Source organism: Perissodus microlepis, chromosome 2 (genome assembly GCF_051167445.1).
Source record: "Perissodus microlepis isolate ML-2025 ecotype Zambia chromosome 2, ASM5116744v1, whole genome shotgun sequence".
NCBI lineage: Eukaryota > Metazoa > Chordata > Actinopteri > Cichliformes > Cichlidae > Perissodus > Perissodus microlepis.
In genome coordinates, this window is record NC_140462.1 from 9,992,356 (window position 1) to 10,018,546 (window position 26,191).

The following is a 26,191-nucleotide window of genomic DNA, read 5'->3' on the forward strand; positions in this document are numbered from 1 at the left end:
AGTTTAGGATATCACTAGTCTTTATATGTGTGAACATCATGGACGACATAATTTTATAGGATATTTGTACTTTGTAAAGTACAGAGTGTATCAAAAAGAATCATCTCATTCCAAAAGGCTATATCATTTAAAGCAGGGGTGGAGGAACTTCAGGCTTCAAGGGACGGTGTCCTACAGGTTTTAGATGTGTCCTTGATCCAACACAGCTGATTTAAATGGCTTGGAGTTCTCCAGAGGCCTGGTAATGAACCAGTCATTTGATTCAGGTGTGTTGACCCAGGGTAGTATCTAAAACCCGCAGGACACTGGCCCTAGAGGCCTGGAGTTCCCCATCCTGACTTAAAGAAATGGAATTTTAAAACACATGAATAAATGCAAAGTTTTACATATAAAAAACTTACAATGTTCACAAGTGTTCAATATGCCCCCCTCCACACCCATAAGACAGTCAAACCTGTCCCATACATTTGTGAGCATGCAGCCGCTGATGTTGTTAGGCTACCTATCAGCAGGAAAGGAGGAAACTCACAAATCTGCTCTTTCTAACAGTACATGTTTCCATTGTTAACACTGAACAGTTGCAGAGTTAGAGCGCTTTGAAATCGGCTGATTCGGTTTGATACGCCCTGTATATTTTTTATTCAAACCTAATCTTAAAGACAGCACAGACTGGCAATATCCATGCATCAGCTGGATCCAAATCATACCGATGCCAGCACTGACCTTTAAAAGCCCATAAATCAAATACTTCTGTACGTGAGGTTGCATGTGTATGTGTCTGTGTCTCACTGAAGGTATCGTCCCAGCTCCTGCATGCTACATTTGGACCATTGAAAGCGGTGGAAAGCAGCTTGCACCAGAGGAGCCATGATGCTGCCCAAGTGCACCTCGTCTCCGCAGCGGTTTCCCTGGCCATCATGCTCCATCCCCAGCCTACACAAGAGCGAGAGAAAGAAAAAAATGAGACATCAAGAGAGAAGTAAAGGGAAAAAAGATGAACCAGTGGAGACAGATTGGGAACGTGTGGGAGTTAAAGAACATGAAACAAAGGCGGGAGGCAGTGTTAATTCACTCAACAGATATTGACTGAAGTGGACCAGCGATCTAAAGCTGTAATGCATCAATCCAGTTCTTCAAGTGACTGCTTTGTTTTCTTTTGTTGTGCCAAGTTAGCAGACTCGAACCATCATCACGGCAACGCACTTACACATGTCCGGTCTCGTGTGCCACCACAAAGGCGGAGGAGAAACCGTCCTCGTGGTTCAGGGTGCAGCTCCTAACCGGGTGGCACATGCCTGTCACCGGAGCATAACCTTAGCGACAAGGAAGAGAGAGAAAAACTTGAAAGATTTATAGACACACTAAAAGATTTATAGACGCTCAAACAATGATAGAGACAAAGTGTTCCAAATAAGCGTTACAATTTTGGACAGTCAAAAGACAATCTGTGACACCGCTCAGTCAGTCAAAAGTAGTGTTTAACCTCACACTAATCTATTACATTACATGAACTTTCACAAGAATTTTACTTATCAAGCTCATGATCACACTGGAACATTTCTGGTCAGTCACCAAAGTCATACTGAAATACACTGATTGGTGAGATGAAACCAAAGACACACTTACCTCTCACCCCAATGTCTGACTGCTATATAAAGATATATATGATGTATGATCCACACACCCAGAAAGAAAACTGTGTCACCCACATAAGAACAAATGTGTTTGGATTTGTGTATCTGATCCTAACCCTAAACCGTCCCCTCCCACCTCTGCGTATGCTAATGTGAGCTTTTCTGTCCTGAAATGCCTTTAATTGTGACTCTGTGGCTGGCCCTTCTCTGTTTATTGATTTTCTGCTGCTTAAGGATGAGCCCAAGGGCAGCTGAAGGGCTTCTGGATAGCTAGGCCACTGCCTTTAGAGGCCTCTCCCCTGGGCCTGACTGTTAGCCTGTACTCTGCTGCACAGAAAAACCACCAACCACCAAAGCCACAGCAGCACTACGCAGCTATATGAGAGAAAGGCAGAAAGAGGAGAGATTTCTCTGAATGATGGATTTTATTTTGTCAGGGGAGCGAATGCATTTGATTTGGATGCATGTACCATTATGCTAAACACATTATGAAAGCTGATTGTGTACATGTCTTTAAGTACCCTGCATTCCCGTGGGGCCAAATTCCTGCCGTGTGAGGAAGATGGCGTGGTCGTGATACTCGGCATCCCCTGTGTCTTGCTTCTGTTGCAGAAAGGCCCAACGACACACATTCTCCAGACTCTGGGATGGGTTTCCAAGTTCAATCAGGCTCATGGACTGGAAAGACATTCACACGCAAAGGTAAAATAAGAAGAGGGATCAAAAAAAATCATACAAGAAACATCGTTTCTTGTTCTAGTTCTGAAACATTATCCTCCTCAGCCCTGTAGAGGGCAGTGTCACAATGTTATATATTGTCAGCATATCTTGTAAATTGCTGATGTGTACAACAAGAATACACACACACACACACACACACATACACTCAGGGGGAAGGACAGTACTCACAAAATAATAAATGAACTCTGAATTGATAATTTCAGTCATGAACATGAACTAGAACAAAAGCAGCCTGTTAACGAGCTATGCACTAGTAGTCAAAAACATGCCCAATTACAAAATATTTACTTACAGTTACTTGCATAATGCCAACACCCACACAAACATCCAGATGCTTGCAGTTGCTTCCACTCACCTTCACCTCACACGCTCTTTCTCATTAGGATCTCTGCTTATCTACACCCCGCCCCCTTCGAAGCTTTCCATGTCTGCCTTTGCCTCTTTTCTACATTCGCTCTCTGTTTTCACGCATGCACAATGCACAGCTGAGAGAGTGCGCGCGGTGTGAGTGAGTTGCACTGAAGACATATGGCCTGCCTCTGTACAGATGATGAAGTGTGAAGCCTGCACGCCGCGTAAACGCCCCGTTAGACAACGCACGGTACACCTATGTGGTTCCTCATGTTCATCGGTTGCTCGTGAGTGTGTTTTGGGGGTATTTTTAATGATCTTTCAAAATGTGTTTGCAATGGTGTGTCGTGTGTAAATGTTGTGTTGGAGTGTGTGAAGTGTGGGAGTGTGAGTGCGCCCGCATTCAGGGTCACACAGCCAATCTGCAGGCTGTCTGGGTGCAGCTCTGTTGCCACGGTAATTGGGAATGATGGACAGCCGGAGCTTTGGCTGAAGCTGCATAGGGGCTGGCCCAGAATGACCAATGTAGTGCAGTGTGTGTGTGTGTGTGTTTGCACGCGTGTGTGGCGCTCGTGCGTGTGCGAGTGTGTGTTTCCAGAGTTCTACTGGGACTGTGGACATGTAGAGAGAAGAGAGGAAGAGATAAGGCTACAGCAGCGTAAGTATATCACAGAGCACCTATCCAGCAATAAAATCACTTGTATCATCTGTTGTGGTAATCCCTGCCCTCCTCCATTTCTGCCGTGTCTTGCTTTATCGCTCTTTTTCCTCTCTTCCACTTTTTCTCTCTTCCTCTTTTCAGCACAGATGTGCAGATAGTGTTACAGTCAAGAAGAAAAGGATGCCCCCACCCCATCCCACCCCGCCACCCATTGTCCGGTCTCTCTCTCTTTATGAATGAGGGAGGGCTATCATTGATTGTTTATCTTTGCCTGGACTTCCCATGATTCTGTGCTGCAACCCACTGGGAAGAAGGCTGATTGCATAACGGGAAGAGCTTCTGTGTGTGCTTTGGTGCTGAACTGTGAAGGCGTGCAACTTGAAAACACTCCCTTGGGATGCTGCATGCTTTTAGTTCCTCTTTTGCTCAGTCCACTGGAATAACAGGCTCTGGGCATCAGCGTGTGCTGATGAGTATGTGGGTGTGTCTGTGTGTTTGTTTATGACACTGTATGTATGACTTTGCCATGCTTTCTATAGGTACTTAAAGCGACTGTAGCAAAATAGAGAGACGAGGCGTCCACTTTCCAGGAACTGCGTCTCAGTTGGCTTTTCAGCAGAACTCGTGTAGTTTCAGGTCTTACCTTGCCGTAGCCCAGCATGATAATCCGCACCAGAACCACATTGATTTTTGCTCCTAAAGAACTGTCATGGTAGATGTCATTCACCTGGAATCATACACCGAAACACAAGGGAAAAAACAGCGTCAGTAGAAGAAATAATCCCTTTATAGAACACTTTAATATAACCTAAACAAACTCTGAGGTGTAACAAAGAACTTGGTTGATTGTAAAATAATTTGTCTGCGGTTGAAAATTTTAACAATTTTTCAAAGTTTCAAACAGGTTGACATTTTCATCAAAACGCTTATTTGCTGTCTTGGTAAGAATTGTCAGGGTGTCACTGAACAGTCACAACAGTTTTAAAGGTGTTGATGCTTTGGGATACACTCACTCGGTTCAGTGAATGCATCCCTATGGCTGTGCTGGATTCCCAACTGTGAGCTTATATTTGTATGAGTTTGGTACTAACACAGAAGGTCAAGTGGGATGTCCACCAATTAGAAGGTCGGTAGTTCAATTCTTTAATGTGCATGTCGAGTTATCCTGGGGCAACAGTATCCAAAGTATCCTTGGACACTGTACCCCAAGTGTCCCCTAGGACATCCATCAGATTGTCACTATGTGAATGGGTGAATGAGGCTTGTAATAAGAAAAATGCTTCGAATTACTGCATTCACAAAATATAAAACACCTTCATTCAGTGAGCGTCTCCTCACAGGTGATTCCCCTCTTTTCAAAACAGCAATGCATATTTATGTACACATGACCTGAAGCCCAATACTTGTCTTTACAAAACAAAGCTATATGTGAAAACACAAATCAGACATTAAACAGTAGATAACTTCCTAACTCCTTTGTACAACATCCATTCTGTATGTTGCACATCTGAGAATAGCACAGGTGGTGAAATAACAGCAAATGAGATGGCATCATGTGCCCTGCCTTGTGCTCGCTCTATACGGCTTCCTCTCCTATCCCAGGGTATTTCCAGTAATGCGAATGTAGACTAAATGTGGACTGTGAGCTCCTACTGTGTGTTACATGTGAAAAAAAGAACAACTTCAGAGAATTTTCCAACCTGATTCTTCCACCGTTTTCTGGAGGCTGTGTGTAAAAACAGCTATGCACACCTGCAATCCACGATTGGTCCATTCAGAACATGCATGCTTTAATCGAGGATTGCACTAGTCTAACTAATAAAGGAAGTAAGAGTGATCAATAATCGTATTTCAGATAAAAATTATTTCCTGTTACACTTTCAATACACTTCAGGCTGCTTTCGAACGGCTAAGATGCGCAGCTGCACTGGCCACCTGGCTGTCGGTTGGCTCCCCAAAGGCAGAAAACTTTATTCTATAGCGACATCTCGAAATATGGCATCTTCACAGGAAGCGTCCCTCAAGGTGCTCTCTCCCAGCTACAGCCATGTTCACTGGAACTCATGTGAAGCTGTTTTGGATGCTATTATTAGTAATGATCTGTCCCACTGCTGCTTTTTTACCCTTCATCTGTAAAAGGCTGATGAGGTATTGTTGATACATTGCCAGGCAGACGGGCAGCACTTACACCTACGTTTGTGAACGTGATAACTCGAGAACGGGATGACGTAGGAGCTTTAAATCGATATTATAGATGCATCTACTAAAAATCTCGGACAAGTTCCAATCTCAGTGACCTTGACTTGAAGGTAAAGTCGTGCAGGGGATAACTTGGGTACGTGGCAATGTAGGATTCTCAAATTAGTCTGTCTACCAGGAGGTAGGTAGCACTTTTTACACTGCGGTGTTTATGTCAAACCAAGAAACTGATAAAAGTTAAGTTTTCTTTTGGTCCATTTTACCATAAGGCAGATTGTTGTACTATTATGCTGCCTACAGATTGAGGTTTGAAATAAGCAAGATGCTGAAATAGGAGTCTACACTTTAATCACATCTTGACTGTTTTACTTTAAAGTCTGCTGTGGTGGTGTACAGAAGCAAAATTACATATAAATGCCATGTTTCACACAGGATGATGAGGATGATTAGATCTTAATTCTAATTCATCCTCTATCTCTCTTTTAACCCATCAAGTTGCTAAATAGGGCAGCACGGTGGCACGGTGGTTAGCACTGTTGCCGCACAGCAAGAAGGTCCTGAGTTCAATTCCACCATCAGGCCGGGGTTCCCTCCGGGTACCCCGGCTTCCTCCCACCGTCCAAAGACATGCAGCTTGTGGGGATAGGTTAATTGGATAATCCAAATTGCCACTAGGTGTGAATGTGAGTGCGAATGGTTGTCTGTCCCTGTGTGTTGGCCCTGCGACAGACTGGCGACCTGTCCAGGGTGTACCCCGCCTCTAGCCCTATGACAGCTGGGATAGGCTCCAGCGCCCCCTGTGACCCTGAAAAGGATAAGCGGAAGCGAATGGATGGATGGAAGTTGCTAAATAGTTGTGAGATGTTCCACCAGGTATTTTGCTGCCCATGCCCCAATTTTTCTAAACATGCTGCAGACATCAGTTCTGTGTTATTTACATTTTACTTACATTTGGAAAGTGGTTTGTGCCTCCAAAGAGCATACAGTGGCTTGCAAAAGTATTCGGCCCCCCTGAACTTTTCCACATTTTGTCACATTACAGCCACAAACATGAATCTATTTTATTGGAATTCCACGTTAAAGACCAATACAAAGTGGTGTACACGTGAGAAGTGGAACAAAAAACATACATGATTCCAATTGCAGCAAAAGGTGGTTCTACAAAGTATTAACTCAGGGGGCTGAATAATTACGCACACCCCACTTTGCAGTTATTTATTTGTAAAAAATGTTTGGAACCATGTATGATTTTCGTTCCACTTCTCACATGTACACCACTTTGTATTGGTCTTTCCCGTGGAATTCCAATAAAATGATTCATGTTTGTGGCTGTAATGTGACAAAATGTGGAAAAGTTCAAGGGGGCCAAATACTTTTGCAAGCCACTGTATTTTTACCTTCTGCTTTATAACAGGGTTTTGATCTAGATGACCTGTAGATATTTTGGAAAAGTAGAAGTGAAAGAGAATTAACGCCTAAAATCTGTTGTTTTTAACCGCTATACATGCTTATGTTCTTATGCAGTCCTAATTAATTTATGAAGTCTCCTATGACCTACAAGTCATAAGCTACAAGTGACAATTATGTGACAGCACAGTGTTATAGTGGTCCTCAATGATGGCACACAACAAGAGGGTTTTTAGTTTAAACCTACTCTGGGGTTTGTACACTCTCCCTCTTTCTCTGTGGTTTCTTTCCAGACTCTCCAGCTTTCACCCACAAAGACATGCATGTTAGGCTATGGTGTGAATGTGACCATGAATGGGTCTATGTCTTTTTATGTTGGGCCTACAATAGACCTACGACTCTGGGTGTATCCCGCCTCTCGCCCTGTGACAGCTGGGATAAGCTCCAGCTCGCACTCGGATGGATGGGTAATTATAGATTACAAAGCTGATATAAAAAGCACTTCATTAGAAAGTTGTAAAAAGAATATATTTATTAACTAAAGAGTGAAACAAACAAAATAAATAAATAACTAATAAAGATATGACTTCTTCTAACAGGAGCTCAACACAAAGAGAGAGGAGAGTGAGTCGAAAATTAGAAGGGATGGGTAAAGCATGTAGAGGCCGGTTAGGGAACTCAGTATCCCATGACCATGGATGGACGACAGATGACGAAGATGCAAAGGATGGGAAGAGCCATAATACAAGAAAACAAGGTAATCTGTGACAAAGTAGATGCAGAAAGCTCTCTTCTGTCTCTCTCTCTCACACACACACATGCACAAAGCCACCGAGAGAGAGGTAAATTGGCACTGGAGTTGAGACCTGCTGTCCTCAGTGGCTGTGCGTGGTGCCTAATGAGGCAAAGGGATGTAAAAACAGACAGCCATAATGAGATGGCTGATGGACATGCTGTGGAGAAGGAGAAACACACACAAATGCACACACACACACACACACACACACACACACACACACACACACACACATATAGACACACAGAGAGACGGAAAGAGAGAGAGACAAGGAACAAAACTGTAGACACATCCAGCGAGCGAAAGCTATGTGAAAGAGTTAAGGAATGCTATGAATAGAGACAGTGAGGCAGACGGAAAGAAGACCAGAAGCTGAGCATAGAGGGGAGAAGCAGCAAAGGTTTAAGGGAAGAAAAGAGGAAAAGCTTGGAAAGCATTTTTACGTAGAGTTGTGTGAGAAGATTTTTTATCTTTTTAAGGGAAAAAAAAGAAGGAGAATCCATGAGTGAGCTAATGCTTTTCCATTTTTTTTCTCTTTTTTTTTTTTTTTACATATGGAGAGTAAAGTTGGAAATTCCAGCATCTTGTTCGGAAAAATCCAGCGGCCTCATTCTTGAAGTCTGACTAGCAACTTGTTATCCACAAACTGTCTGGAATTTATTTACTTCATCACGTCAAAGCACAAGCATGTCTGCTACCTAAAGCAGTAAGAGCTTTACAACATGTTCTGAAACCTCAAAATAAAGTCATGTTTGGCTTTCACTGTTGCATTTATGTCATCTGGGACATCTGTTAGCTGCCAGCAGTCTGAAGTAACTTTCTAATGGAGGGAAATGTTATTATGGTAACATCAGCAGCTTTCAGTGCAAGAAGTATTTTGCATGAAGAAAATCACATGTTGAAAGCATCGGTGGTGAGTGAAAATAATGCAGGCTGTAATTAATCTGAGAAACTGACAGCAAATTTTTGACCTTTAAGTGGGAATGGAGACAGAGCGTTGCTTATAGGCAATAAGGTAATACTTGGTGATTTGATCATATGCTTGCTTGTCATTAAAAACAAGCAAGCATAGGTGAGCCAACATGCTTTTCAAAGCTGAACATCATTCTTAGATATCTGCGCCATTTGTGTGAGTCGAGCACATGTGTTGAGGCTAAAAGTGATTGTGATGTAGGGATGGGTATCGAAACCCGGTTCTTGTTGAGAACCGGTTCCCACTGTTTCAATTCCTTGGAAATGTTTGGCATTTTTGCAAACTATTCCCTTATCGATTCCAGTCGCCCCGAATGACGTCACCACGTTGCGGAGTGTCATTTACCTGGCAGGAAACATGGTGGCTCAAACGCTCAAAAGTTTGGTTATACTTTACAAGAACGGATGACAACAGGGCAACTTGCAATACTTGCAAAGTAGATATTTCATTTAAGGGAGGAAACACTACAAATATGCAAAAGCATTTGCTCACAAAACACGCGATAACCTTAAATGAATGTCGTGTTTTTAATTCCGGACTCGTGAATCTCAACCCAGCAGCAGCGGTAACGTTTGCACGTCCTCTCCCGTTAATGCGGCAGGTAAATAATCAACTAACAGTGCATATTATGTTAGCGCGATCTGCCTTATTACAAAACCTGCCATTACTGTGTGCTGCATTTAGGTGACCATGATGAGAGAGACAGAGACAGTCTGGCTGGCGCTCGCTGGCAGTTCTCACTGCAGTCTACCGGTAGCGTCTCCTTTCAGGCCAGGATAGACGAATGTCACCAAGCAGTGACTAAGTTTGTGGTCAAAGGCTTGCACCCATTTGCCACAGCAGATGCCCCCCATTTTCGGTAAGTGAATGTGTTTAATTGTAGGCAGGGACATTACTGGATATTCTTGTGTAATTGCTACAGAATAATTTATGTTATACTTTGTTATTGCTACAGAAGAATATTTATTTTATTATTTTACATTTACAATTTTTTTTCCTGGGGACCCTGTGACACGCCATTGAAGAGCCGTAGGGCTGTGGCTCTCTTAAGATCTCACTGTTGGGTTTGTAAAGCCATATTACTCCTAAATTTCTATCTTGTTCAAAGAGAAGATATAAAACAAAGTTCTAAGCTAATCGACCTTAGTGTTCTCCTTTTTTAAAAACAAGAATCGATAAGAGAATCGATAAAGAATCGAATCGTTAAACAGAATCAAAAATGGAATCGGAATCGTGAAAATCTTATCAATACCTATCCCTATTGTTCTGTATTGTTTGTTGTCCAGAACGTGCTCAGTGGTGAGTGAGACAGTATACTTTTAGGAGTTGTGGAACAGAAACGTCAGCTAGCCATTAAGCTAACAGCCACAATATAAAATGTCATAGACTTATGCTAGCATCACTAGCATGTCGTGTGTGTGGGAAACATGGCTAGCAAGCAGCAGTTCTTGTACTTTGAAACTATGTGAGTCAGTTCTGTTACTGTTAAAAGTTACTTTGGTTATGTAAGATTATCTTGATGCATTTCCAAGCATTTCCATATGCATTTCCAGAATTATTCCCTTCAGTTTCCGGCTTTAAAATAAAGTGATACATCTCAGGATGTTTATTGTGATATAATTACATTTATCCTTCAGCTAAACCAGTCGTCATGATCTACTCTGTGTTAGACTTAGTACCCAGATTATTCAGCCAAGGAAATAGTGGAACCAGAGTAACAATATGGGAAAATACTGAATTACAACTAAAGGTAAGTAACAGAAGGAACAGAACATGCTTCAATATGAAAAACAGCACAGCAACTTGAGCTAAATCTCTCACCTTTATAAGGTGATGAGTTGTTTAATTCAAAACAAGGCATCGTATGCTGTAAATGTGTTCTACCAGACAAATGTAATGATGGTATAAGGTCTAATTTAAGTACAAAATAGCATCCGATTTCAATAATACTAATGCGTAAGTAAATTCTCTCTCTATTTATTGCTGGATTCTGAATAGATGGAAAGGATGCAATGTGGGACACAGTGGGAAGACGAGGAAAAGTTCTCTTCAGGCGACCTTGAGTATGGTTACACTACACAGGTTTGTTGTTGTCTCTGCTTAACCCAGTCTCAGATGCTGTGTGAGTGTGTGTGTCTGTGAGAGAGAGAGGGTGACACAGAGAGACTAAATGTGTGCCATTGCAGTTTTCATCTTTCCTCCTTTCTGTTTTCCTGTGTGTGTTTACTTACTGGTAATTCTGCTCATTTGGGAATACAGGGAGTGCAGAATTATTAGGCAAGTTGTATTTTTGAGGAATAATTTTATTATTGAACAACAACCATGTTCTCAATGAACCCAAAAAACTCATTAATATCAAAGCTGAATGTTTTTGGAAGTAGTTTTTAGTTTGTTTTTAGTTTTAGCTATTTTAGGGGGATATCTGTGTGTGCAGGTGACTATTACTGTGCATAATTATTAGGCAACTCAACAAAAAACAAATATATACCCATTTCAATGATTTATTTTTACCAGTGAAACCAATATAACATCTCCACATTCACAAATATACATTTCTGACATTCAAAAACAAAACAAAAACAAATCAGCGACCAATATAGCCACCTTTCTTTGCAAGGACACTCAAAAGCCTGCCATCCATGGATTCTGTCAGTGTTTTGATCTGTTCACCATCGACATTGCGTGCAGCAGCAACCACAGCCTCCCAGACACTGTTCAGAGAGGTGTACTGTTTTCCCTCCTTGTAAATCTCACATTTGATGATGGACCACAGGTTCTCAATGGGGTTCAGATCAGGTGAACAAGGTGGCCATGTCATTAGTTTTTCTTCTTTTATACCCTTTCTTGCCAGCCACGCTGTGGAGTACTTGGACGCGTGTGATGGAGCCTTGTCCTGCATGAAAATCATGTTTTTCCTGAAGGATGCAGACTTCTTCCTGTACCACTGCTTGAAGAAGGTGTCTTCCAGAAACTGGCAGTAGGACTGGGAGTTGAGCTTGACTCCATCCTCAACCCAAAAAGGCCCCACAAGCTCATCTTTGATGATACCAGCCCAAACCAGTACTCCACCTCCACCTTGCTGGCGTCTGAGTCGGACAGGAGCTCTCTGCCCTTTACCAATCCAGCCACGGGCCCATCCATCTGGCCCATCAAGACTCACTCTCATTTCATCAGTCCATAAAACCTTAGAAAAATCAGTCTTGAGATATTTCTTGGCCCAGTCTTGACGTTTCAGCTTGTGTGTCTTGTTCAGTGGTGGTCGTCTTTCAGCCTTTCTTACCTTGGCCATGTCTCTGAGTATTGCACACCTTGTGCTTTTGGGCACTCCAGTGATGTTGCAGCTCTGAAATATGGCCAAACTGGTGGCAAGTGGCATCTTGGCAGCTGCACGCTTGACTTTTCTCAGTTCATGGGCAGTTATTTTGCGCCTTGGTTTTTCCACACGCTTCTTGCGACCCTGTTGACTATTTTGAATGAAACGCTTGATTGTTCGATGATCACGCTTCAGAAGCTTTGCAATTTTGAGACTGCTGCATCCCTCTGCAAGATATCTCACTATTTTTGACTTTTCTGAGCCTGTCAAGTCCTTCTTTTGACCCATTTTGCCAAAGGAAAGGACGTTGCCTAATAATTATGCACACCTGATATAGGGTGTTGATGTCATTAGACCACACCCCTTCTCATTACAGAGATGCACATCACCTAATATGCTTAATTGGTAGTAGGCTTTCGAGCCTATACAGCTTGGAGTAAGACAACATGCATGAAGAGGATGATGTGGACAAAATACTCATTTGCCTAATAATTCTGCACTCCCTGTATATGTGTCAGTCCCTTGTTATCTTTGCAGGTTGAAGCATATGCCTGGGGGTGACATACGTACTCTGCAGGTTGTGCGCTGTGTTTGTTTAAGATGGACATAAACACTTTGGTCACTTTTCCCTGGGCCTGATCTCCAGCCTGTTTCCTTGACAACTGTTATGCCAATTAGGGGAGGTTGACTTCCAGGCGACCCTGATGCTCTAATGAGACATGCATGCACACATGCACAGGGGCAGTGTAGTGTCCTTTCGGTGCCAACTTTGGCTTTATGTGTCTTCTTACACACTTATCTCACAGATGGTAAAGGCTGGAGGACAGATATGGCACAGCAGACCGTAATCCAAAACACTCCCACATATTTGCCGAGATACGCTTATCCACTCACACGCACGGCCCCTGTGCCGCTCGCTGTCTTCTGACATTCTGAAAGGGCCACACTAGGTGTCATTCCTTATAACCAAGCCTATACATGCAAATCCAAGACAGCTTGTGTATTAATTACTACAGACTCAGAGGTCAACAACGCACAAAGTCATCACTATCACATATTTACTGCAGCGAGAGACTGACACTAAAATGAAAGAAGGAGCACAAGAATAAGTGTGAAGGCATGACCAAACTTAATCATCAAAAATTACAGCAGTACATATTTCAAATTCAAATTAATTGTGTTGATTTGTTTGTTTGTGCTCATCATAATTGGGAATATAGGCTGGTTTTATTTATGTGTACAAACAACTCATGTAAAACAAAAACAAAACTTAACCCTCACCCTAACTTGCATGTTTGTTCAACTGCTGTCACCTCATTCACAGGTTCACACCTGCATTTAGTGTTACAATGACAGACTACGAATGCCTTCATAAGGACTTTAATACATTTAAGCCAGTATTTTACTCGAATTTCATGTGTTTAAAGAAGCTCATCTTGGAAAATGGATTTCATTTATTAGGCGGTACGATTTTACAGACATACATTTTGGGAAATATGCCTTAAAAACATTCTCAGCTGCTGATGAGACAGAACTGAGTCATCAAATAAAATTTGGCTGAAGTGCTACATAAATTAGATAAGGCTTTAGACAGCTTTGCTACATCTTTTTTCATCGACACACATGGGAATATTTAAAAACTGAAACCCAGGATTTGAGATCTCAGTCTCACAATGCTCCTTACACATTTGTGACACTTCTCGCTAACAAGGTGTCTATTATTACCTGGACTACATCTCCTTTCCCAGCTCTTCCTGCCACCTATTAATATGAGTTTTCACTGCCTCTAGGAGCTTTGGTAAAGACAAAAGTGAAAGATCTGCACCACTTTCCAGACAGCTCTTATAGACAGGATCTTTATCATAGTAGAGGCATAAAACTGTAGACGAAACGCGCATCAGCATCAGCATCAGCGCGCCTCATCAAAATTAAATATGCACATGCATGTTTGCACACACACACATACGCACCTCCATTAGCAGACTATTTTGGAGAGTGTAATTAAGACTTTGTAGCACCTCTGCAAAGGTCTCCCTTAATGGGTGAGAGGAAAAGGCATATAGACAAATCACCGTTGGCAACAAAGTGTATCACCGCTGCCGCAAGAAGATTACCGTACCAGTGCCACAGCACAACACATTCATTGTGATATTAAGTAATTGCTTAATATTGCAATAAGCTCATTGATTCACCGCTCTGACTCTCATTATTTATGATTAGCGGATGTACTACCTTGAAGACTTGAAGTGCTGCATGGTTGATGATATGCACTGTCGAACAAAGCACTGGAGTGAAAGCTACACCACAGTCTGTGCTAGAGAAGCTAGCCATGTGTACTCTAAGGAGCTTGGAAAGAAAAGCGTCTGGACTTCTTTCCAAGCTCCTTAGACTACGATGACCTGGATGACTGAGAACCTTCACAGACATATAGCCATGTGTACCCTCATAGTTCTGCAGTCAGTGTTGGGAATGTTTAACGTCCAATGCCCTATTTAAGTCTTGTCTGTGCATCGTCCTCACTGTTACGACTGTTACCCTCAGTGTCCTTATCTGAGCCCTCTACCCCCTCTGCTTACTTTTACACTCACTTGTTCCCTGGACCTATTCTGGAACTGAATATTCCTCACTACACTCACTGTTTGTCCCACAAAAAGCAATGTATGGGTGGGTTGATACAAAAAATGGTCCTCAGCTATAGTTTTGACACAAATACAAACAAATAACAGACAAAACTGATACTTTTACTAAATAACAAAGGCAAAGCAGTTCCCGGCTTTCAACATTTGGCTATAACCCATCCATTCAACTATTTATTCATCCATTCTCGTTATTTTTTTAATGTATAGAGGATGAAAAGGGTGCAAAACTATCACAGCTAACACAGAGAGACTAGACTCCACATGTAAGACCAATTTAGAATTACCATTTAACCCTCAGGCATGTCTGTGGACACCTAGAACCTTCCTTGTGTTAACCCTCTCAAGGCAGGCGTTGCAGATTTGCAACAGTTAAAAGCTAACAACCTGATTACCCCACATACATATTTTATGAGGTTTTTTTTACTCAGAAGTACCACTGCAGGTATTCTTTTGTGCATTAGCAACAAAAACTTAATTTGAGCCTGAGAGGGTTAAATGTGTGAAACCTGTGTGAAACGATAGTGCTAACCACTGCACCACCATACCACCCTTTTAATCAATTTCCAAATTAACACATTGCAAACACCTATTTTTATAACAGATAGAAAAGAGGATTTACACCTCTGTCTGATTTTGTTTCTTTTTCTCTTTTTGTACTATTTTCTTTTATCTTACCTTACTTATACTTATTGTTGAACTTTTAAACAGGACTTAGTAGTTTTCTGTGGGAATGCTTCAAAGTCCTCTGGGCTTGCAGTATAGTCCAATGTCCATCATACATGTATTCATTCACGCATACATGCATGCATGCAAAAGTCTATTATGAACGTTTGAAGGCTTTAATGAGCATATCGCTTCAGATTCTCATATTTTTATACCATCCAAAATGAACAAAAAAAGTCAGTATCAGCCGTACTGGCAACAAATGTGAAGCATTATATTGCATTTGAGTATCTAGCAGGTTTTAGATATCTGCGAGTGATTGATACAGTAATAACAAGAAATCATTTCCAAAGTGTAAGCCAGCAGCTGCAAGTTCTTACAGAGTTGTATTGCATCTGTAAAACCATCCAAATGTCCTGGTAAAACATATACTTGTGTTACACTTTTAAAAGTAATCTGTGTGTTTTTCTAGGTGGCAATGATTGGGTGAATTTCATAGATATTTCAAAATTTTAGTTGCTTAACCTTTACCTAACTGAGGAATGTGTAAGATTTAGGAGGATCTCTCAGTAGAAATTGATATTGCAGTATAGTAGTCTATACATAATTTTGTTTTAATTAGTGTCCTGTAAAGTTTATTCTTTTAGCTTTAAATGATACATTTAAACAGACAAACCAAGCACTGGTCAAAGAAGATCTCAGAAAGGTTTGGGGGAGTAAGGGGTATTTGCTAAGTTGCTGCTAGATGCCACAGAATCCCACAAATTGGTGTTTGAGATCATGCTCACACTAGGCGTGGTTGCCTTCCACTGTGCTTGTGTGTGACTGTCCTGTTGCTGACCAGCACTCAAATTAGTGTTCTAGGCTTGATGTGCTTGAGTTTTTCAGTTTTGATCTGTTTTACCCCGTACTCTTGGGAAAGGAGCAACTCAACTGCTCTCCCCCTCTTGCTCACAAAACTGGATATCTGCGTTGAGGTTTCTCATGTGATGATTGCTAAGGGTAAAACACGTATTCCCTGACTGGTTGGCAGTGGTTTTTGGACATTGCTGGCTGTGGTTGATTGAAACTGGTTGCAAAGAACGTGCTGCTCCTATTGACTGCTTTGGTTGCTAACAGACTGCTGCAGTTCCCTGTAGGGTTTTCTGCTTGTCTGCAAATACTTGCTAGCCCACAAATATAACTACTAGCCATTGGTTGCAAATGAAAATGGAGAAGGCCTGACATATAGCCAAAATCCCAACTTTTATTTTGAAGGCAAACCTTCCATTTCTGGTTTGCGTTGCACTTTTCAGGGTTTCTTTATAAGTCAGAGAGCAGCTGCACCAATGTTTGTCCGTCACTTCCATTTAAACTGCAAATGCAGCAATATACTAGCAACTAGTTGGGGAATACCACCTAGTAACAGGTCGTTCCCACTGGGTCACTAACTGGTACCAAGCATTTTGCCAGTGACCATCAACCTCCAGCAATCACAACCGGTCATAGAATACTCATTTTTCTCTCTCGACTGGTGGTTTTCAGATGGTTGCAGACCAATCTCTAGGCCTATGTGACTGAGGCTTTAGCCACATGACCCTACACTGTTGCCATCGCCATGTCAAACCTTCAAAATGGCAGACAAGTTAACAGCACATGGTTAGGACACATGTTTGCAAAACCTCAACTGAAGAAAAGCACTCTTGCATAGCATTCTCGATTATTTAATACCGAGATGTCGAGAAAGCACTCAGGTTTCATGCTTGGGCACAGTGATGCCAGCATTTTAGATTGTGCATCTGTAAGAATGAGAGGGTCTGCTTGACTCTAATTGATGTTCGTTTTGTTGTTAAGACACGTGTTCTTGTGACCAGGGCATTGTCTCCTGAAATGTGCAGTGTATCTTCACACTAAAAACTAACAATTCAGATTTTATGAACTTGAAGTCCATCGCCTAAAATTTAAATGAGTTCCTACAAAAAAAGAAAGAAAAAATTAAGAGAAAATAAAGAAAGAAAACGCTCTTATTTTAAACAATAGCCTCTTGCACTAAAACACAAGCGAGCTGCTTATCGTTTAAAGGTGGCTGTACAACAGATGTTGTGAATAAATGTCTTTTGTTGGGTGAACTGAATGTTTTAAAGTGAACATGTGTTTAAGGAAAGTAGAGGTTTGCATAGTTTCAAAGCAGCTCTTAGTTTCTGCCTCTGTTTTAGCTCGAATATAAAGACAATATGGAGCTAATATTAATTTATGAAAACTCTCATCAAGTTGTTTTTACTAACTGCTCAGTATTAAGCACTACACTAATGCAATAACTCCAACCCTACTTATAATTACCATTAGTTAGCATTTCTGGCAAGAAGTATCCTCGACATATCTCTGCTTATCATAAATTTACCTCCAGTATGTCTTTCAATAAACCCGTGCTTTCACTCCTATCATACTGAGATTTTTTTCCCCCCACACCATTGAGGATTTTTTGCCATAAACTACCCAAGTCAGGGAGGAGTAAACCAAGGAGCAACACTGCTGAGAACCTGGGAGAGTGCGAGGAAGGAAAAATAGAGAAAGCAAGAAAGAGAGAGGGAGAATCAGACAGAGCACACCCATCCTGAAGTGAGCAAAGCAAACTTTCAAGAAGAAAGTCGCCCAGATGCCACGCGTGGGAGGCAAAACCTTATTTATTTATTTCTGTTTATCTGGCTGTCAGTAATTTATTCTGAATGCGCTGTTTAAAATACTCCTTCTCCCTCTGTTTCTCTCTCTCTACCCCACAGATGAGAGGGGGGCTGTGACAGGGCTGCGCATTCCCTTCTCCTATATTGTCTAACAAATATCTAAAAGGGGAGGCAGAGAGCACAGCGGCACTTGTTCTTTCTCAAGCGCTGAACTTAGACAAAGAGGTGTGGAAGGATTTGTTGCACCTGCTTAACAGTCGGAGATTGGTTCCTTGCGCGGTGGGTCGCGGTAAAACAAAAAGCAAACAGGAGCGCACACAGAAAACAGATGTGCACGCACGCACGCACATCTACGAATGCATGCAAACGGCACGCTCACCGCAGGTTTCATTTGCAAAGATTAAAGTCTGCAGTGTGTTCAGTGTCGGACCAACACACAAAAACATGTGCACACAAACACACACACACACGTAACAACACCTGGGTGTGTAAATGCTAAGTGTTGTTGTGGCCTGGAGCATGCTACCTGCTGTTTTTGCATCTCTCTTTCTCCTTTTCTCTCTCTCTCTATTTCTTTTTCTCTCTTATGCACACACACACTCACAATGAGTGATGACATGACACAAAGCCTGATGAAACGATATGTAGGAGCTCCTTCAGCAGAGAGGGCTCACCTTACACACACACACTCATGCACAAATGAAATCTCATCATATTCAGATAGAGAAGACAGGATTACCCGCGGCTGATTGCTGGATGAGAACATGTAGGAAGGGAATTGAATCCCATTCAGTCGGTGGGTGTGTGCTACCCGTTTTCTTTGACCTCTGTGTGACTTACTTTCTATTCAGCTCAAATGAAACAATTTCCCCATTTGATGATTTCATTTTGGGGCATCTGGAAATCTCTGTTTGACCTGTGTACATTAATGTGACACTTGAAATATGTCCGATTTCAGTCCTTTAATTAACCCCAGATGATGTTCGTTTATGTGGGAAAAGCCTAATTCAATCATGCATCATTTTACCTGACATATATTCATTCACTCCTCTGTCTGTCTGCTTTTGTTAGTGTGCTTACCCCTGTGTTAGCTATCGACTTACAATGTTCATAAGTGTGAGAAGGTACTTTTGAACATGCTCCTTCCCGTGAAACTGGACCACTGAGTCGTCTACGCCCAGCAGCACCTCGATGTTGTAGGCTCTGTCAGAGGTCTGTCTGCGCATTCGCCCTGCTCGCGTGTGGTTGATGCTCTGCTCCACACCACGGTACAGAGACTCCAGATCCATCAGGCCACCAAGATCTGCACCTAGAAACAGAAGGCACATCAATACGGCGTTGTGAAAAACTAACATACATCATGGTTTGCTGTTTGGCTGATTTTGCTTACAGCCTTTTAAAGGAGCCTCTACTCCAGTCCTACAATAGCACTTTCAATGTTTCAACATAAACAGCAATATTAGAGTTTGCACAATTCTAGTGAGCTTGAAAGTCAATATTTGAAAAGACCACTTTATTCTTCAACATAGTCCGAACTCTCTTAGAAACGCTTTCTTGAAGATTTTTAAGTAGTCTTAAAGTCTTCAACCTTCAGGCTCTGTGGAGGCCAATACATGACTGATAGTGGTCCATTGTGTGCTTTTCTATCCAGCTATGCTTTTACTGTGTTGGCAGTGTATTTGGGATTATTGTCATGCTGAAAAATGATGCAGTTGCCAATCACATCCTTTTTTGTATTTTATAATTCCATCAATTTTGACAAGATGTTCCCTTCCCAAGACTGTGAACATTTCTGATGAGTCTTCAGTGAACAGCAGCTGGATAAGGTGAAGAGCCAGATGGATCTCTCAGGTCTTGAGCAATGTCTTTGCTAAAAAAATTTTTAGACACTTTTCATCTGCCACCTCTTCTTCACTTTGCCCAGTTTCCTTAAAATTTTGAATGGCACACTGCACACCATCCTGAGTTGAGTCAGGTTAACTTGTTTGCTTTTTTTTTGCTCCAAAAATCCCATTTTATGCCCGTCAAACTGTCATGTCCAGCATTTTTTGGGGTTAAATTAAGTAACTGAATTAAATTCTTTTGCAGCAGGCTGCTTGTCACAAAGGGCCCAAAAATACAATTTAAAACAGGTTCTTGGCTAAGATGTCAGTTATGTGTAGACACTGATTCATCCCTTGAGTTAGTTGCCTTTTTTGTGCTATGTGTTATGCGACTAGAAAGCAAACAAAGAAAAAAAAAACATCCCCTGAAAACGTCTTGATTCACGCTCAATCATCCAGATAAGGACATCCCATGAAGTCGATTCTGTTCATCTGGATGTCACATTTTCAGCGGGAGAAACGTTTCATGACTCATCCAAGTGACTTCTTCAGTCTTAGCTGACTGCAGGTTTCCCCAACATGAAAATGGTCAAGTACAAGGACTGGACTGAAAATGAGTGAAAAAGCAGCATTTGTCCTTCTTAAAGCCTGGAGAATTATTGGTCAAGACCACTTTTAAAAAATACAAGAAAGTCTGGCTCCTTGGAAGCAAAATATAAAGAAATGAGGGGGTGGTTCAAGACTTTTGCACAGTACTGTATGTACACTCCTTAAAATCTGCTCAGCTCAGCTGGTGTGTGCCTGCTTCTGCCTGCTACACTTTTGTAAACACAATATGCTTACTGTCTCTGTGTTGTTCGTGTTCACATCCATATGCACGTGTACTTATCTGCGCACTCGCATGTTGATGTCTGTATGTCTGTCTCTCATTTCCTTTCCAAGACACCAGTTGATAGACTCAAGCATGTGCGTCCCTTGTAGCTGGTGGTAACGGTGCAGCTATCCTTCACAGATCTTTTCCTAATCAACCAAATATTTCTACTCCCATCTGAATAAAAGGAACAGATGGTGCTTGCTAAACACATGGATTAAGACAGCTCCCTTACACAAGGGGTTGCCCACCCTGCTCTCTTCTTGGCTTACTATATGCTCGAAAAAAATGCAAATCGCACCAGAAACTGAATTTAAGGTTATGCTGTCAAAGAAGATGCAACATAAAGCAGCCCTGATTTGTTCAGATCGCTAATTACATCCAGGTATGTCGGGCTAAGCGCTGTGTTTTGAGTCTTTTTGGATAAACTCCAATCCTGCCTCAAAAAAAAGAAGAAGAAAAAAGCTTTTATTAAGTTTGAAATGTCAGATCTGATCATCTTTCTTCCTCCATTTTAAGTGAGGCAGACTCAGTGAGGCTACAGAAGATAAACTGTCCTGTCTCCAGAGCCAAGGCCATCCTTCCCTAACGCGTTGTCCTTCTTCACACAACCCAACCCCGGTCTCCTTTTCTCTTTCATCCTCCTCGTATATGCGAGCATCACGCGGCCTTGCTCGTAAGGAAGCCATGGAAGGCCAAGCCATGCAGTCTGGAACATGTGGTCTCAGTGGATTCAACAAAGCGCTATTCTCACTGACTCCAGCCAAGGCCTCCCACAGCCAAGGATGACACATAGCACAACTCAAAGAGTGGCGTGTGTGCGTAAGAGAGTGTGTTTACAGGTGTTTGTTTGGCTGTGTGTGAGCGCTCTGTGGACAAACATTTCCAATTGGGCAATAAATCATTGTGCCAACAGGCACTTTAATTTAGTTGAAACTGGGCTGCATGGTTGAGAAACTGTAATAGCTGTACAGTTTGTGACTGTAGACACAGGCATAGATATTGGGGGGGGGGGGGGGGGGGGGGGGGGGGGGTACATCTTTATTCATATTCAGAACATGCACATTTGTTACCATCAGTTAAAAAGGGGGAAAATGCAGATGTCTCCATAATGTTACCAATAGGGGCCGGTCTTATTTTTCCTTACAAACAAAATATAATGTGAATTTTGCACTCATATAGTTACTTTGACACAAGTGTAAGCACCCCCGCCATATATGGTAAAGCTCTGGTTCTGTGTGCACGCCAGCAGCTTGATGAAACCAGAAGGGGAAAAGATGAAGACATTTTTCTTGTGTCAAAGCTAATTTCTAAACCACCAGGTTACATTTTTCCATTTACTTAAAGAAGCGTACTTTGCTAACTTCTCCTTCTTTGGACAGCTAACTTCAGCGGTCGCCATCTGCCTCCATCTCCAGCATCCTCCTCTGTCACGCCATCCATCTCTATGCCCTCCTTAACTACATCCATGAATCTCCTCTGTGGTCTTTTCTCTCCTGCCTGGCAGCTCCATATTCAGCATCCTTTGTCCAGTATGCCCACTATTCCTCCTCTGCAAATGTCCAAACCATCTCATCCTCGCCTCTCTAAGTTTGTCTCCAAACCCCTCAACCTGAGCTGTCCCTCTTATATTCTCATTTCTAATCTTGTCCATTCTTCTCAATCAGGAAGCTTGCTAACCAGTCTTAAGATAGCTTTCTGTCAGCTTCAGTAGCATACTTGAAACGTTTGCTGCATGAGTCCCAAAATATGTACCCCAAAACATACAAGTGGCATGTTTTGAATTTTCATTTTCGAGCAGAAATTAACAGAAGTCTTCATGACGCGAGCATAAGCTATTAAAGCTTAGGGATTGTCTAAATTAATCAAAATGCCTACATGATTAGATGCCATGTGCACACTTAGAGTAAAAAACAAACAAAAACTAAACAAATAAATGGAAAAAACACCCAAAAAAGAAAAAGAAAAGAAAAGCCTGCTTGTGTGCATCAGGAACGATAACATTAAACTGGAAAAGATCTACAGCGGTGCAGAACGCCTGAGAGTCTGCCTGCTTCATATTCCAATTATTGTCACCTGGTGCCTGATTTTGGTTTTTTTTGTGTTGTCTTGTACATCACAATGCAGAAATGATGCTGATGCAGAAATAGCAAAAACGTGTGCATAAAAATCCCCCCGACTTGCAGGAAATGAAGTATTTGATGCTAAAAACATCCTGTGGGAGGACCCCTAGATTGCATTCAGCTTCATTGGGAGGTGATGCATACGAATCTCGATTCAACATGTGCCACAAGGGGTGCAGCTGGACTGCCGCTGCTTGGACACAAATGTTGCTGAGTAGAGGGGGGAAAAGAAAAAGGAAGCAAAACAAGACGGAGATAAAGGGAAGACGAGGCGAGAGAAAGAGATCTGCCACCTTGTCTCCCAATCAGCAAGGGGCATTCTGATTTCCCACTCCCTCTTATGCAACGTTTCCAAGACAACGGGCTCATGGGTAAAACAATAACCACGTGGTTAACATTGGCTCCTGAGTTGCTAACAGAATTAATCTGAAAGTCTGACTATTATCCCATATCTGCCCACATTCCAGTGAGTGACAGAATACAAGCAGAGAAACAGGAGGTGGGGGGCAAAGACAGGCAGCATTATCCGGAAAGAATTAAAAGATTTTTTTTTTGTCTTTCCACACATACTTTTGTTCTGTTTCATAGCACATTTCACACAGACACTGAGCATTTCTTCTCCTTGTTAGCAGTGGAAGCTGAACTTAAGGCGGTGTACTTTTCACAACAACCCTTGGCTCTTCCTCGTTATAGCTGCCTTTAACGAGGCTGATGTCACAACCACACCATCTGCTTCTAAAGACAGGTCCAGATATTTTTACCTTTTGCTTATGTAATGTTAAGGGAAAAAAGTACAGGAACAAAAAAAAAAAAAAAGTATTGTGTTCTCACTTTTAGTTCTGTGTCACCACAAAATTGCAGTACCTTGAAAACAGTGAGTACAACAGTGCAGGGACATTGCATAACACCGGACCACAACTGTACGGAGAGTGGATGGGAGAAATAACTCAAAGTGACAAAAGCAGAGTGGCGAACAATAAATGACTAAACCAAACAAGGTTGACTTTTTAAACCTGTTGTTTCATCCCACTTCTGTCCTTGCTTACTCTTGCTGCAACAATATATTTCTCTCTCTCTTGCTTCAGCTGTTTAGGAGCAAGATTTTCAGAGAAAAGCGTGGAGGAATAAACTGCAGGAGAGATCAAGGGAGGTGGTAAGAGAGGTGAGATGTAGAGCTGAGGGGGTGTGATGGATGGATGAGAGGGAGAGCGAGAGAGAGATGAGACCAGAAGGACCTTGGCTGTTGCGAGTTCCGCTTCAAGTTCCTGCAGTGATGGAGAAATTCGCTCTCTTCAAGAGCAACAACCTGTCTGAGTCTGTCTGTGTGACTGCAGGCGAAGCGTTGGGGTGCACTGCTGCGTTTCTCACAGCTTACAGCAGGCATTAGCCTCTGAAGCCAAACGGTTAACACTATCAACCTGTGTATAGGGATCTGATCGTAACAATGCTTTTACTGTCCTTTCTTTACAGAGTGTCAGGCTGAACCCTAACTATCCTCCTCCTCCTACACGCACAAACACACACACACACTCCTTCATTTGTTTTCTACCTGCGGCTTTCCTCTCTCTGATGTGCCTACCCATTATTAGTGCTCATTTACATTCTCACACTACCGTCAGTGTTCCTGTACGCCATACCTCCATGCCCCCAACTGTCACATGCACACCTCTCAACCTAAACACAAGCTTCCCCACACACACATACACACACACACCCACACAGAGCTCTTGCTCTCCCAGTGTTTTTATTCAGGTGGGGTATAGACCATGGCCTTATTAGGAGACAAAGGTTCTTTGTCTTTCAACCTTTGCAAAATGTCAAGAATGTCTAGGTGCCCACTGCCCGGGGCTGGGGTGGGGAGTGGAGGGGGAGGGAGTGTTGGTGAGGGGAGGTGAGAGATCCAGCGGCGACTACAAGCCACAACAAGAGAGGGCGTGAATGGTGATGATAATTCAGGTCAAGCCACCTTTTACTACAGAGCAGCGGCCTTTGGTTTAAAAGCAGCTGGGTGTGACGCATCACTCTGATGGAACTGACCTATAATGGTCACTCTGGCCAGGTTAGAGATAGATGTGGATGACAGAGGGAGAGAAAGAGTGCATTTGGATTATATTGCATGTTATGGATGTATTAGAGCTACAGCATGGTGGGGCTTTCTGAAAGCAACACTTTTTCAGACCTGAGCTTGAGCACATTCCTCTGCCTCTTCATTCTATCTGAAGTTCCCAGGTGGAACACCTGGAGTGCCTCCAACCCTGACTTATAATCTAAGATGGTGCCAGTGCATCTAAACATTAATAAATAAACATTAATAAATAGTTCCTAACTTTTTCTCCCCCCATTGGCCAATTTACACATGCTCTTTAAATGACAGTAACTTTGTTATTTTTTGTGCTAGAGACAAAATTCAAAAGGTTTCAGAAAGAAGAGAAGATTAACTTTACTTGGGATATTATTATCAATGTGTCATGGTAACACAAAGCATTCGCAAGGTACTGCTGTCTGAACACAGGCAGAAAAATCAGGGCTAAGGGCTAAAAGTAAAATGGGAGGTAGCACCTTCAGATTTCAGGAACCAGCTCCCAGTTAGGAGGTGGGAGGCATACACCCTCTCTACTTTTAACCCTCTCACATCTAAGTCATCATCAGATGTGTTAACCTTAACCCTGTGTGATTCAGAGCATTTTTGCGTTTGTATGTATTATTTTACATTGCTTAGCAGTATCATTATCATATCTCAAAAGCTTCTGTGCCATATACAGTAAGATGTGTTCACAGCATAGAGAGAACAAGCTTGGTTATTTTGTTAGCTTTGATCTCTTTTTGTGGCGTAGGACTGCATCTAACTGTCAATAAAATCCACACATCTACACTGGTAAGATTATGTATTTGTGACTAAATAGGCCGTACGCAGAGCACCGACCAGGCTCTATCCATGAGCATGCTGCTGACTTTACTGCTGGAACACATGCAAATTGGGAATCATGTCACTCCCAGCTCTTAACGCATCTGGGTCTCAGGGGCGGCTGTAGCTCAGGTGGCAGAGCAGGTCGGTGGTTCGATCCCAGCCTCCTGACTGCATGCTAACCCCATGTTTGCCTACTGGTGGTGGTCAGAGGGCCCGGTGGCGCCAGAGTCCGGCAGCCTCGCCTCTGTCAGTGCGCCCCAGGGCAGCTGTGGCTATAATGTAGCTTGCCATTGCCAGTGTGTGAATGGGTGAATGACTGAATGTAGTGTAAAGCGCTTTGGGGTCCTTAGGGACTGAGTAAAGCGCTATGGACAGGCCATCTTCTTTTTCATTTGGTATGGCAAACAATCTTTAATCACAAAAACGTGA

At 42.3% G+C, this 26,191-nt stretch overlaps 1 protein-coding gene across 1 annotated transcript in view; it reads right to left on the minus strand.

Annotated features, from left to right (window-relative positions):
• LOC146392288 (A disintegrin and metalloproteinase with thrombospondin motifs 2-like) overlaps nucleotides 1-26,191 on the minus strand; it is a 134,743-nt gene that overhangs the window by 18,332 nt on the left and 90,220 nt on the right. The window contains exons 4-8 of the mRNA XM_084944799.1: nucleotides 19,141-19,346; nucleotides 4,031-4,114; nucleotides 2,156-2,312; nucleotides 1,208-1,313; nucleotides 790-933 (exon numbers count right to left, since the gene is read on the minus strand). Of these exons, the coding sequence (XP_084800925.1) occupies nucleotides 790-933; nucleotides 1,208-1,313; nucleotides 2,156-2,312; nucleotides 4,031-4,114; nucleotides 19,141-19,346 (697 nt within the window). The remainder of the gene's footprint in view (nucleotides 1-789; nucleotides 934-1,207; nucleotides 1,314-2,155; nucleotides 2,313-4,030; nucleotides 4,115-19,140; nucleotides 19,347-26,191) is intronic.